Source organism: Molothrus aeneus, chromosome 2 (assembly GCF_037042795.1).
Source record: "Molothrus aeneus isolate 106 chromosome 2, BPBGC_Maene_1.0, whole genome shotgun sequence".
Lineage (NCBI taxonomy): Eukaryota > Metazoa > Chordata > Aves > Passeriformes > Icteridae > Molothrus > Molothrus aeneus.
Window position 1 is genome coordinate 15,063,528 of NC_089647.1, and position 12,689 is coordinate 15,076,216.

The following is a 12,689-nucleotide window of genomic DNA, read 5'->3' on the forward strand; positions in this document are numbered from 1 at the left end:
CAAGACCTTGTTTATTAATATTACTAGCACTGTTTGTGTCTATGTACAACTCTTCTTTTTCTTATAAATACAATAATTTCTACTTCGTGTTAGTTTTAAGAAAGATGTTAAGGTCTCTCTTAGACCTGTTTTTGCCATCTTTTTCCTCTGCCTGGTTTTTTTTCAATAAATATGGCAAATAATTGCTTTTCTCTCTTCACCCTGAAGCCAGGGCTAACAATCAGTAACTCATCATCATAATCTTTTAATATTTTCAAACGTGATTCAATTAAGAAAGCTATGTTTTTGCTACAGAAGGACCCATGGCATAGTGGGAGATACTGAAGTATGTTTCATGTTCCTGGCTGGGTAGCTGTGTGTTAGCTAAAGGATACTTGCACTTTTAAAGATGGCCTGTGTTAACAATGCTTGTATGTATGTATTTTCAAGTTAATGGTGATTTAACTTAAATGAGATACCTGTAATTACCTGCTCTCTCACCTGCAGCCTGGTCTATCTGTTGAATTGAAAAATTGAAGAGGAGATTTTGATACTTGATTGAATTTAAAGCCTTGGCAGTTTTCTTCATAAACTGTGCAAGTTATCACAGAATGGTTTGGGGTTGTGGGACCTTAAAGTTCATCCAGTTCCAGCACCTTGCACTAGACCAAGTGGCTCTAAGCCCTGTCCAACCTGGCCTTGAGCGCTTCCCAGGATGGGGCAGCCACAGCTTCTCTGGGCAACCTGTGCCAGGGCCTCACCACTCTCACAGGGAGCAATTTCTGCCCAATGTCCCATCTAAAGCTGCCTTCCTTATGCTTCCTATTTGGTATTTTGAAATGGAAGCTGACAGTCTGAGTTTGCATTCCTGTTGCTGTTCTTGAGGTGTTTGCATGTGTGGGGAGCCTTTATCACAGCTGTAACTTTCTCCTTGCAGGCTCCACAGAGCTCAGTGTGCAATTAAACAGACTCAGGTAACTGTTCAGAAAATAGGAAGGGAGATTGAAGAAAAGCTGAGATGTACATCTACAAGGAATGAACTGGTATGTTTGATTTATTAAAACCTTATTTTATGGGCTTGCTGAAGCATCTGACTGATGTCTTGACTGTAAGCTTTTTTTTTTAACACTTGAACTTGGAATCTTTCTTTACACCTGTCATTTTAAATGGGAATTCATTTGAGAGCTGTGTAATATCATCAGTTTGAGTTGTGTGAGTTACTCAGATGGATTGATAAATCAGTTATCCAATTTTTACCTTTATTTTGTACAATCATGCTATCAAAACATAAACATTGCACAGTGCACAAAAGAGATCTTTCAGGAAAAACAAGCTTCTAATGATTTATATGAAACTTGGCAGGAACCTGTGGTGGATTTAGAGTGAGGTGAATCTATTGGCTGTATCTTCTTGCACCCTTATTCCCTTTGGATGAACAGAGTTCATGCAAATGCTGTCATTCAAGTGACATATTCATTTTAAACAGAAATTGTACTAGATCTTACAATGGCTTTTGGCATTTGGTTTTGCCTGGTCTCCTCCCCTCCCCTCCCCAGAGAAGTCTGTTGACATTAGTTTCTGCTTTCTGCCCAGGAAAGCTGATGTTGGTTCAAAGATGAGTTGACAGAACAGGAGTGGTTTGTGGTGACTTCATTATGTTGGTACTCAGTGATATGTGTTTGGTGCCTTGTAAAGGACACATTTGCAGTGTGAAGTTAATTTATTGCTCTAAAGCAGATTCTGAGTTGAGAGTACTCAGCTGAGTTCCAAAAGTGTTAAGCCTGGTTCAAGGATTTGAGAAAACGGGAAAAATGGGAGCTTGTTTACTCTCTGTAATTACAGGGGTTACATTGTAGATGAAGAGGTGAAGAAGTCACCTTCCATACGGGGCAATATAAAATCTCTTGTGAGTCATTCCAACCCAGAGCTTCTTTGCCTTCTGGTATCTTGACTTCAACCATTACCCTTTCAGTTAGTCCTCCTTGCAAAGGCTTTTAATTTTTAAATATCTGAGAGCAAAACTATATCATACAGTACTAGTATATTTTTGTTTGGAAGGAACCTTAAAGCTTATCCAGTTCCAAACCCCTGCCATAGGCAGGCATACCTTTCATTAGACTAGGCTGTTCCAAGTCCTGTCCAACCTGGCCTTGAGCACTTCCAGGCATGGGCCAGCCACAGTTTCTGTGGGCAACCTGTGCCAGGGCCTCCTCACCCTCACAGCCAAGAATTTCATTCCCAACATCCCATCTAACATTCCTCTCTGGCAGTGGGAAGCCATTTCCCCTTGTCCTGTAATTTCAGGCCTTTGTTCAAACTCCCTCTCCAGCTCTCTTGGACAACTGGGGCTCTAAGGTCTCCCTGGAGCCTTTTCTGTTCTCCAGACTGAATACTCTCTCAGCGTTTTCTTTGTGTCCTCTTATTCTTGTTGTCCTGAATCTGGGAATTGAATCTAATAGTGCAGCTTGAAAATCTCCAGCCTTTTTCCAGCTCCTGCTTTCACTTTATATAGACTTCTTACTGCTCACTGTCCCTCTTGCTGGTGAGCCCTTTGCCAGGGAATGAATGCTCATCCTCCTGCTAGTGCTGTGCTGTCAGTTTTTATGTCCTGGTGAAGCACCATTCCTAATTTTTTTCTTAATCTGGGCTCAAGAGAGATGCATCCCACAGTAGGATCAAGCACTGTGACACACAGCTGCATTGCTTTCCTTCCAAAGCAGTAAAATTATCAGGTGCTAGTCTTGTCCTGGTTTTTAATTCTCTCCTACCACCTTTTTATGGAACTGCTTCTGTGCAGAGAAACTTTTTTTTTTTTTTTAATCTGTATTTCTTCCCATAGAAAAAGGAGAGTGAATGTTTACAGTTGAAGATCCTGGTGCTGCGTAATGAACTGGAGCGACAGAAGAAGGCCCTTGGTCAAGAAGTAGCCTTGTTGCACAAAAAGAAAAGTACTTTGCTTGACAGAGGTAACTGTAGAAACCTTAGCCTAGTTTATGACCAGAATGAAAGTGTTGGTTTCTTTTCTGTTTTCATTGTCTGGCTGTAGTGTGCTGCTTGTGTTTTTTCTTTATCTGAAATTTGCAACCAGGTGTAATTTCTTCACTCTGTGTTATACTGAGTTTTAGACAGCAGTTTCTGGTATCTTGTCTCTAAATAACTTCTTACTGTGACACCCCTCCACAGCAATCTTAAATCTGTGTTTAATTGACATTTTTTGAGAACATCAGAACTGCAGTATAGTACAGTAAAAATTGCCATCATAAAGGAACTTCATGTCATGAGGGAAGTTGCTGTACCTGTGATTTGGATTCAGTTTTAAGTATTAGAAGGCAAAAATCCCTCTTAATATTTTAATATGTAAGTGACATCCTTTACCAGGCAAGTTTCCTATAGTGAAATGCTATATCATTGTCTCTTTGGAGCTCACCAAGATCAAACTATACACATACTTGATTTTGTTGCAGGATTTTTTGTTTTCAATACTTAGTTGAGTCTATAGTAATTAGTTACTACTAAAAAGGATGTTTTTTACCATGTACTTTATTCTGGCTATGCATGTATTGTTTTTACCATATACTTTATTCTGGCTTTGCAAGTATTGAGATCCTATAATTGGATTTTACTGCACTGTGTGGTTGTGAGAGGAATAGGTATTAAAGGAAGATGAAATCTGATGGGTTGTGTTTGGCTGGTGAATGGTGTGTAGTGCATGAAGACAGTTATTCTCCTGTGCTGTCTGACATTCTCTAGTTTGGGAGCATAATATGGAAAATGGGAAGGTAAGAATAAGTGGAGGATTATTGCTGATATTTTGTCAGTATCTATCTTTAAAACTTTGGATAACTAAGAAATTTTTTTTCCTGATTCCTCCTGTTGCTTAGAAAATGCATTTGGAACTGAATACCAGAAACTTGAAGAGCATAATGAATCTCTATATGAATCAAGAAAGGAATGCACTGCTAAGAGGTAAAAGGATCTATGTTTGTTCTGTAACTGGAAAAAAAAGGTAAGCTTGAGAGCAAGCCATTGAAAATGGGACTTCTGGCACCAAATTCTTCCTCATGTTGCCCTAAAACTTCTGTTAAGATATCCCTGCTACAATTTGTAGATATCTAAAGTGATTACCAGTGGCAAGTCCAGAAGAGAAGAAAATTAATGCTTGCTTGTATGTGTAGACCCTGATAGGAATTTCTGCTGTGTTTTAGGGTAACACAGCTTTGTAATACCTGATTCTTGTAGTCAAAATATGTCTATAGTGTATGGTATGCATGAAAACAAAAATTAGCTTTGTGTACTGTATTTTTTTTTTGGTGGATTTACCTAACTTTTTGGAGGATAGGAGGTGATAATTGGAAAGCTACAGAAGGGATATGACAGCTTGACACCTTTATTTGGAGCTTTTGAAGAAAATAATAGTTTTGGAATCTCTTTCCCCAAAGAGAACAGTTTTTGAAGATAAATGCCCAGCAGACTATTCGATGCAAGCAGCTGCTGTCGGAGCTATCCTACATCTACCCTATTGATTTGGTATGTTTTCAACATCCTGACAATCTGCTCAATGTGAAATGTACTTTCTATTTATTACCTTGCAAACAAATATTATGCTTTACTTGTGACAGGATTTGCTCTTCACTCATTCTGTTTGTTTCAGCTTTTTCTTACATATGGTCTTCAGATTACAAACTTTACTGGGAGGGAACTTAGGCCAGCACCTCTTACACAGTGTCCTCTATGAAAATAGAATAGCTATAATTTAATGGGTGTTTTCCATTTTGTGTACAATTGCATAAAGTAACCCTGACAGTAGGCTAGCTGAGTGCACAGAAACATGTTAAAATGTTGAGATTCAAAATCTTTTATATAATGAATTAATAAAATGTTATTCACTCTTTAAAAAAGTTGCATTTATTTTCTGCACTATGTGAGATGTGGATTAAAATACTGTGTCAGTCACTCTAAGTTTAGTTGAATATTTAGTTTTTTAATTTTTATTTTATTGTTTGTTAGCTTTGTTGTCGTGTTTTATGCAGGTTTCAGTGTTCTGGATGTTACTGTTTAATGCTCACTTTCCACTGTTGCTGTTAAATTTACAGAACAACCAAAAGGATTACTTTGTTTGTGGAGTCAAGCTTCCTAATTCTGAAGACTTTCAAGGTAGCTGCATATTCTTAATGTAGTTGTTACAGTTAACACTGCTTCTAAACTTTGTAAAATTAAGAAAACTGGTAGCAATAGCTTGGGATCCAAATTTTTGACCAGAAAGATATAGACTAGGAGAAAACTGACGACTTATTTGTTGGTACTTCCTAGTTAATGCAAAGGAGGTTCCTTTTGACTCTTAGTAAAGTACCTCTGTGTTCTAAGACTGCATATTGAAACACTGGAACAGGTTACCCAGAGAGGCAGCCAAGTCTCCATTCTTGGGGATGCTCAGAACCCAGCCGGACACAGTCCTGGGAAGAACCTGTTTTGAGCCAGGGGTGAAGTGCCTTCCAAACTCAGTGATTCTGGAAAATATTGGTGTCTGACCTAGAATTCCATTGGGGCTACTCTTAGTCCATAAATCTCGGTGGGGCAACAGGCATGAATCCTCATTTGGTTTGCTGTAGTTGCTGGTGAACTTGACGAATAAATACCTTGCAAAAAAAGCCTTTGAACATCTCTGGCAGTATGGAGTACTTTACAAGTGACCTTCTACTTCAACTGTCAACGCTCATCCTATTCCAGAAGCAAATATATCATATGCCTGCCTGTATAGCAGTTGTACAGGTAATTGCATGCATTCATCTACAAGTGTTGGGTGTGAACTGGAAATTCTTTAAAATCTCCTTGAGGATTTCTTGCCCTCGGTACCTGTTCACTTGGTTTCTTGAGCAAAAACCTCCATCAGTTGTCTGACTCTTTAAAGCCACCCCGTAGTAATTAACTTGTACCAATAATATGTATATTGGATGCTCGAATATTGGAGAAATAATCTTTAAAACAAATTAATTTGTCAATAGGACAAAAATCAGTCTATTGCTTTGTTTCCCTGATTGCACTAAATGTGGTAATGGACACAGTTTGCTGACTCCTGGGTAATGAGTGGTATGCCATCTTCTGGCTCATTTGCACTTTCCTGGTATTAATTCATTGCAAAAGAATTACTAATTCTTTATCCAAGTCTTTAGAAGAATTGTATTGTGAGGAAGAAGTACTAAGCATTCAATTTAGTGAAATAAGCAGTTAATTTTGAAATCCAGCTGTCTGGCATGGATCTTATCTCAGACTCAGTAGATACAATCTTTTAAAAAACTAGGTGTCCAAAAAAAATCTAGAAAACCAGTTTTGCTGCAAATTTTGAACCTTTTCTACAAAATCCATTTTGACAGGGGTGTAACTTAAATACATACATCATGACAGGCTTTGATAGAGCTCAGTATGGTTGTTGAATATCATTATAAGCTTTGTTGAAGGTCCTCTGTTCTGCTGGTTTCATGGATACATCAGAAGGGACTATTGTGCTGTCTGTATCCCTTAAAAAGAATTAAAATAGGGAAAAGAGAAAGGAAAAGCCTTTATGTGGCTAAAAGATGTAGTTTCAATTGCAAGATCTATGTGTATTCCTAGCAGGTGAAGCTTAAAGGTTGAAACTTTAGCTGTCAAATTGAAAATGGTACTTGAAAACAATGGGTTAATCTAAGTTTTTCTAGCTATTGGCAGAGAACAGAGTTCATAGCTTGGGGTCAGTGTCTCTCCATCTGATCTCACTTGTGAGTAAAGTTGAGGAGGAATGCAGCTTTCTCCTGATCCCACTCACACGTGTCAGCTCCATCTAGAGAATCGCAGAAATCTTAATACTTGAGTTTTGTCTTGTGAATTTTGTTTCACTTTTCCCATCTCTTCTCCACCCTCCCCCATCCTGGCAGTGCTGCTTTGAAAGTAAAATTTGCAGGAGAACAAGCCATCACCAGTTTTCTGTGCCTCATTGCAAGAGGCAAACACAACACAGTGAAGTGCAAACAGTTGTAAAGCTCTCAAAAATGACACCAGGTCTCCTTCTATCCTTGAGTTCTGACTTCTGAGAGCTGCAGTAATTGTTGTTCTGAGCAATATTGATGAATATTGTATTGAGCAATAAAGATGAATATTGGGATTCAATGGATCCAATTAATAATAGAATCTTTTTGTCATTGACAGCAAAAGATGATGGAAGCATTGCTGTTGCCCTGGGCTATACTGCTCACCTAATTTCCATGATCTCCTTCTTCTTACAAGTGCCACTCAGGTATCCTATCATTCACAAGGGCTCCCGGTCTACAATCAAAGACAATATAAATGACAAGCTGACGGAAAAAGAGCGAGAGTGAGTATATTGTACATACACTGATCTACTGTCTTCAACAAGTCAACACCAAAAAAATCCATCTTAAACACTTCTGGGCAGTCTGAGGTGATAAGGAATTTGAAGTTACTTGTTACTGCTTTCAGTAGCTGTGGAATAGTCATTGAGTTTCTCTTGTTAGAATTTTGGGATACAATAGAGTAACTCAGCTTTGTTATTCTAGGTCTGTTGGCAGATATATGGCTTTGATTTGTTACCCAGTAGTGCTAGAAAAAAATTAGTGTTTCTTGGTGTTTCATGAGTTTTGGTTTCTATTTGGAAAACTTGCCTTTTATGTTTTGCTACTGGCTATGGGAATAAACTGCAGATAGCAAGTGTAGTTTCACTGGGGAGCTGCTGCCAGTGCCCTAATAGTGGTTGATAAATGGGAGAAAACAAATTGCTTTGTTTTAACAGAGTTTTTTAATCAATTAATTAAAAAACAGTAATCTGCCACCTACTATAAATCAACTGAATATTCAATGTAGAGCTTTTCATTTGTTCTGTAATAATTGTCTTTGAACATGTAGCTACACTGTTACTGTTTTCCTTCTAGGAAACTGTCTTGCTGTCTTTAAGTTCACTCTCTGAATGTCTTCTCCTGTGTTTTGGAACTTTGTTTATTTTCCCACTGTCTTGGCACCTGTGTGCTCTTACATGAAATTAGTGGCAATTACTGGTTAAGGTTCCCTTTGTAGCCTGAAACTACTGAGCTGCCAGGAATGCAACACTGACCATTGGTGGAAGGCCAACTGCTCTGTTCAGATTCTGGGCACTGGCAAAGTTTGCCCAAAGGCTTTTTGGACTACCCATCCCTGGAAGTTTTCAAGGCCAGGTTGGATGGGGCTTGGAGCAACCTGGTCTAGCTGAAGGTGCCCCTGCCCTGGCAGGTGGTTGGAATGAGATGACCTTGAAGTCCCTTACAATTCAGGAATTCTGTGACCTTGTGTGTGTCTCTGGATGGGTGCAGTCAAGCTTGCAGCATCAAAAATTTCATATTCCCACAAAAGTTTGAAAAAGGAGCAAAGGAAATGACAGGGGAAATGAACTTGTGGAAAGTAGCTGACTCTCTTGACAGGAAGCTGTGAAAAAACAAATTCTTCTCTTCGGAAATATGCAGTCAAAGTACTACAACAATTTAACACTAATTCCTCATAATTGAAATAAAGATGGAAGGGTTTTATTGTGCCTAGTTGACAGAATTTGGATGCTTTAAAGTGTCTGATTTCTCTTTGAAAGTTAGTGACTTTTGGCAGGACAGGCAAGGTAATTTGCCTTAAGATTTAAACTTGTCTTCCTGTTGTGACACCATAAAACACAACTATATAATTACATCTTGCAAAGTAATTTTGATACCATTTTAATAACTTGTCCAAACACACTTCTGGGTACCTTAATAAAACATTGACCTGTTTTGCTTCAGTGTAGTTCTTGAAGCAGATGATCATACTCCTTCCTGTACATCACTTTGAGAAGGGTTGCAAACTAGAACATTTGTATCTTGAAAATAAATTCCTGAGTAGTAGAGCTCCTTGTGTGTGGGTGTGTAAAGATTAATTCAGTTTCCTATTCTCTCATACAGATTAGAAGGTTTAGTCCTTCATGCTGCAGCCTTCCAAACTCTTGTGACTTAATACTCGATTTCACAATAGATTTCTGAAAAGGAGAGATTTTAGCTAAGTAAACTAATCCCTGCTGGGCTATTTACCTGTGTTGTGCAAGATTTTTTCAGAATTGGCTCCTGCTGGAGATCTTCTCTTCCCAGCTATTGGAGAAACAATCCTACCAACTCCAAGGTTTTATGTCAAATGCCTTAAATTGCAGTTTTCTTTCTAAACTAATAGATCATGTTTCTCCCTTGCTAATTGTGTTGAGCACAGCAGTTAACATACATTATTAGATTTTTTAAATTTCAGTTACCTGTCCTTTAGCAGCTTTTCAAACTCCAGCATAAATTGTTGAGTAATTGCAGTGATGTAATCCCTGTATTTGGTCTTTACTATAACACATAGTGTCTTCCTTATTGACTGGCTTATACTTACATACTTGGCTTTTTTCTTTTTTTTTTTTTTTAATTGCAGGGTGTTGGAGGTTAGGATTTTTCCTTTTTTTTTTTTTCCTTTCTCAGGAGTTTTTTATCCCATTTCTTGTTTTAAGAAATGGGAACAACAGATACTTAAGGGAGACAAAAGATGTGGCCAGGGCTGGAGACGGGGCACAGTTTGCTTCTGTCTCTTAGTGGGGAGATTTTCTCATGGAAAATGCAGGGATACTGAGAGAATTGGCTGGGAATTAGGGGCTGGGCTCAGCTCTCACTCTCTCTCAAGAGCAGGCTTGTGCTGCCGGCTGTAGCCCTAACTACACCAAAGGGGAAAGTGCTCAATGGCCAAGAGAAGGCTGTGATTGTGTTTCTGTTTTTATTTTGTTGTTGCTGCCGTTGTTGGTTGTTTGTCTTGTTATACATATATACACTAGTAAAGCCCTGTGTTCCTTTTCCCATATCTTTGCCTGAAAGCCTTGTAATTTCAAAGTTACAGTAATTTGGAGGGAAGGGATTCATGTTTTCCGTCCCAATAAGGTTCCCACCTTCCTTGGCAGGCACTTGTCCTTTAAGCCAAGACAGGGTTTCTCTGACACCCTTATTAGGAGATTCTGGAAATTGTTTGCTGGGGGAAATAGCTGAGGTTTTCGCTCAAGAGCAAATTCATAAGTACAGGTGTTTGTTTTTAAAGTCATACTGTATAAAGATGTTACCACGCTTTCAAGTTTCTTTACTGACTTTTCTAAGCCCTCCTGTTGAGCTGGTTAAATATTTTGAGAGCTTTCAGAATGTAAGTAACTTCTGGGACATGCTTCATCTGCTTCAGATTGGTTTACTTGCATGATCCAGGTCACTTCTATGAGGACCTTGAGAATTTACAGTTTTTTTCTGTTACAATAACTGTTACATTGGGACTTTGAAGTAGGAGGTTGTGGTGAGAGCTTAGCTCTTGTCTGGCCATAGAATGAACTTAGAATGAAGTACAGAGTGACTACCAGTAGCATATAGTATGTGGTCAGCTTTGTAATTGTAGAGATATTAGTGTTTGTAATGTGCTTAATAACTGCTCCTTTCTTGTCTTCCAAAACCTGATTTTGGTACTACCATAAAGCTCCAAGTTTTCTCCTATGATGTCTACTTTTATGACGTTTTGAATTACCATGTTAAGGCAAGAATCTGATTTTGACAAAATTTCTCATTAATTCACTTCTTCAGTGATCCCTTTCAGCATCTCCAGAGTGCATGCAATATGTAGGAAGAAAGAATTCTCAGAAGTTCTGGAGTCTGAAAGATTTCAAAGCAATGAGTGCACTTCGAGTCAGTTTGCAGAGGATGCCTGTAGGAGCGTCGGGGGGTAGGACGGTCAGGACGGATGGAGACGAGAGATCTCTGAAGCCAGGTTGTGGAACTTGTGGTTTATTGCAAAGGGCCTGGGTGCAGGGCCCTGCTTGGAGCTGCCAGGCACAGCTCAGAGCAGGCCCGAGAGAAGAGAGGGGGAGAGAGGATGAGAGGGTAAGAGAGTAAGGGAGTAAAAAGGGTAAGAGAGTGAGGTTCCCATTACAATACAATAAATCTTCTTTTGTGCTGAATATTCTAATTCTCACTAACCAATCTAGTACAATATACAAATCCTATAGCATTTACATACAGCCTATAAGAATCATTACATCACCATACTGTGTTACATTTTAAACCCTAAAAATTACTCTTTGGACCCCTTCTGCCAAGCTGGTAGGGTCTGTTCCGACCCTTGGACCTGTCTGTAAGCAGAGGGAATTGTTTCATCAAAAGGAGATTACCTTCAGCCAGCCATACCATGGTTTTCCAGTTGTTCAGTAACTAAGATATCTCAAAGCTGGCTTTCATTTCAGTCTCGCTTATAGTTTCTATTCTCATAATCTTTTGCCAGACAATCATATTTATAAGGCTTTCCTGTTCCATCTTCGCCAACAGACACCATGTTTGGCAGGCGTGTTGACCTGCTGGAGGGGGCAGGAAAACTCTGCAGAATGATCTGGACAGGCTGCATTGATGGGACAAGGCCAGTTGTATGAGGTTCAGCAAGGCCAAGGGTTGTATACTACCCCTGGGTCACCACAACCCCATGGAACGCTGCAGGCTTGGGGCAGAGTGGCTGGAAAGCTGGGAAGAGCCCTGGAGGTGCTGATCAGCCATGGCTGAACATAAGCCCAGGTGTGCCCAGGTGATCAGGAGGCCAATGGCACCTGGCCTGTACCAGTAATGATATGGCACAGGCCCAGGGCAGTGACTGTCCCCCTGTGCTGGGCACTGGTGAGGCACTTCCAATCCTCCTCCCTGTCTCTCATCAAGACAGCAAGAGGAGCTGGAGCATGCCCAGAGATGGGGATGGAGTTGGGGAAGGGTCTGGAGCACCAGGAGAGAATGAAAGAGTTGTCAGAGCTCAGGCTGGAGAAGAGGAGGCTCAGGGGAACCTTTTCACTTTCTACAACTCCACAAGAGGGTGGAGCCACATGGGGGGGTTTCTGTTCCCAGGTAAAAAGTGACAGAATGAGAGGAAGCAGCCTCAAATTGTGTCAGAGAAGTTTTAGGTTGGATATTAGGAAACATTTCTTCCCTGAAAATGTTGTCCAGCTCTGGTCCAGTCTGGTACAGTGGTGGAGTCAATATCCCTGGAGGGATTTAAAAGCCATGTGGATGTGGCACTTGAAACACGGGTTAGTGGTAGCCTTGGCAGTGCTGGGCAAGTGGTTTGATTTGGGATGTTCTTAAAGATCTAAGAACCTTAATGATTCTGTGATTCTATGGGCATGTAACTCCCAAATTAAAGCTACTTAGACAGCAGCATGTTCCTCTCTCCAGTGATGAACAAGTTTGCTTGCAGAATAAATCACCTAAATTCCTTGGCAGTGTTCTGGTGGAACTGAAACCTAACACTTCATCACATGCTCAACAACAGAGTGAGAATGTTAAGATGAAACTATTTGTGATATGTTCTGAGACTGTGTTTCTCAATCCCTGTATTTAATGCTTCTGTTAGTCTGCTCCCAGATTTTTAATAAAGAATGACTTCCAGCTTAGGGCAAAATAAGGATTGTTGTGGCTGGAGTGAGACATACATTGTGACATTCCCTGTGTTGGTGTTGCTGCTCATGTTATAGTATTTTTGGGTATAGACAGCTTGGAAATATATATACTCCTCTAAGAGGAAAAATAGGGTTTTTTAAGTTTAATCACCTTTCTGGTTTGCTTTATATATCTGGACAAGTGAAATGCACATTCAGATGAATTATTTATGTTGAATTTTTGAGCTATCACTCCTACTCT

The 12,689-nt window shown here is 39.6% G+C and overlaps 1 protein-coding gene across 1 annotated transcript in view; it reads left to right on the forward strand.

The window, feature by feature from the left end:
- UVRAG (UV radiation resistance associated) overlaps positions 1–12,689 on the forward strand; it is an 88,214-nt gene that overhangs the window by 32,451 nt on the left and 43,074 nt on the right. Inside the window, exons 7-12 of the mRNA XM_066571957.1 lie at positions 917–1,022; positions 2,819–2,945; positions 3,861–3,945; positions 4,419–4,506; positions 5,073–5,133; positions 7,159–7,324. Coding sequence (XP_066428054.1) covers positions 917–1,022; positions 2,819–2,945; positions 3,861–3,945; positions 4,419–4,506; positions 5,073–5,133; positions 7,159–7,324 — 633 coding nt within the window. The remainder of the gene's footprint in view (positions 1–916; positions 1,023–2,818; positions 2,946–3,860; positions 3,946–4,418; positions 4,507–5,072; positions 5,134–7,158; positions 7,325–12,689) is intronic.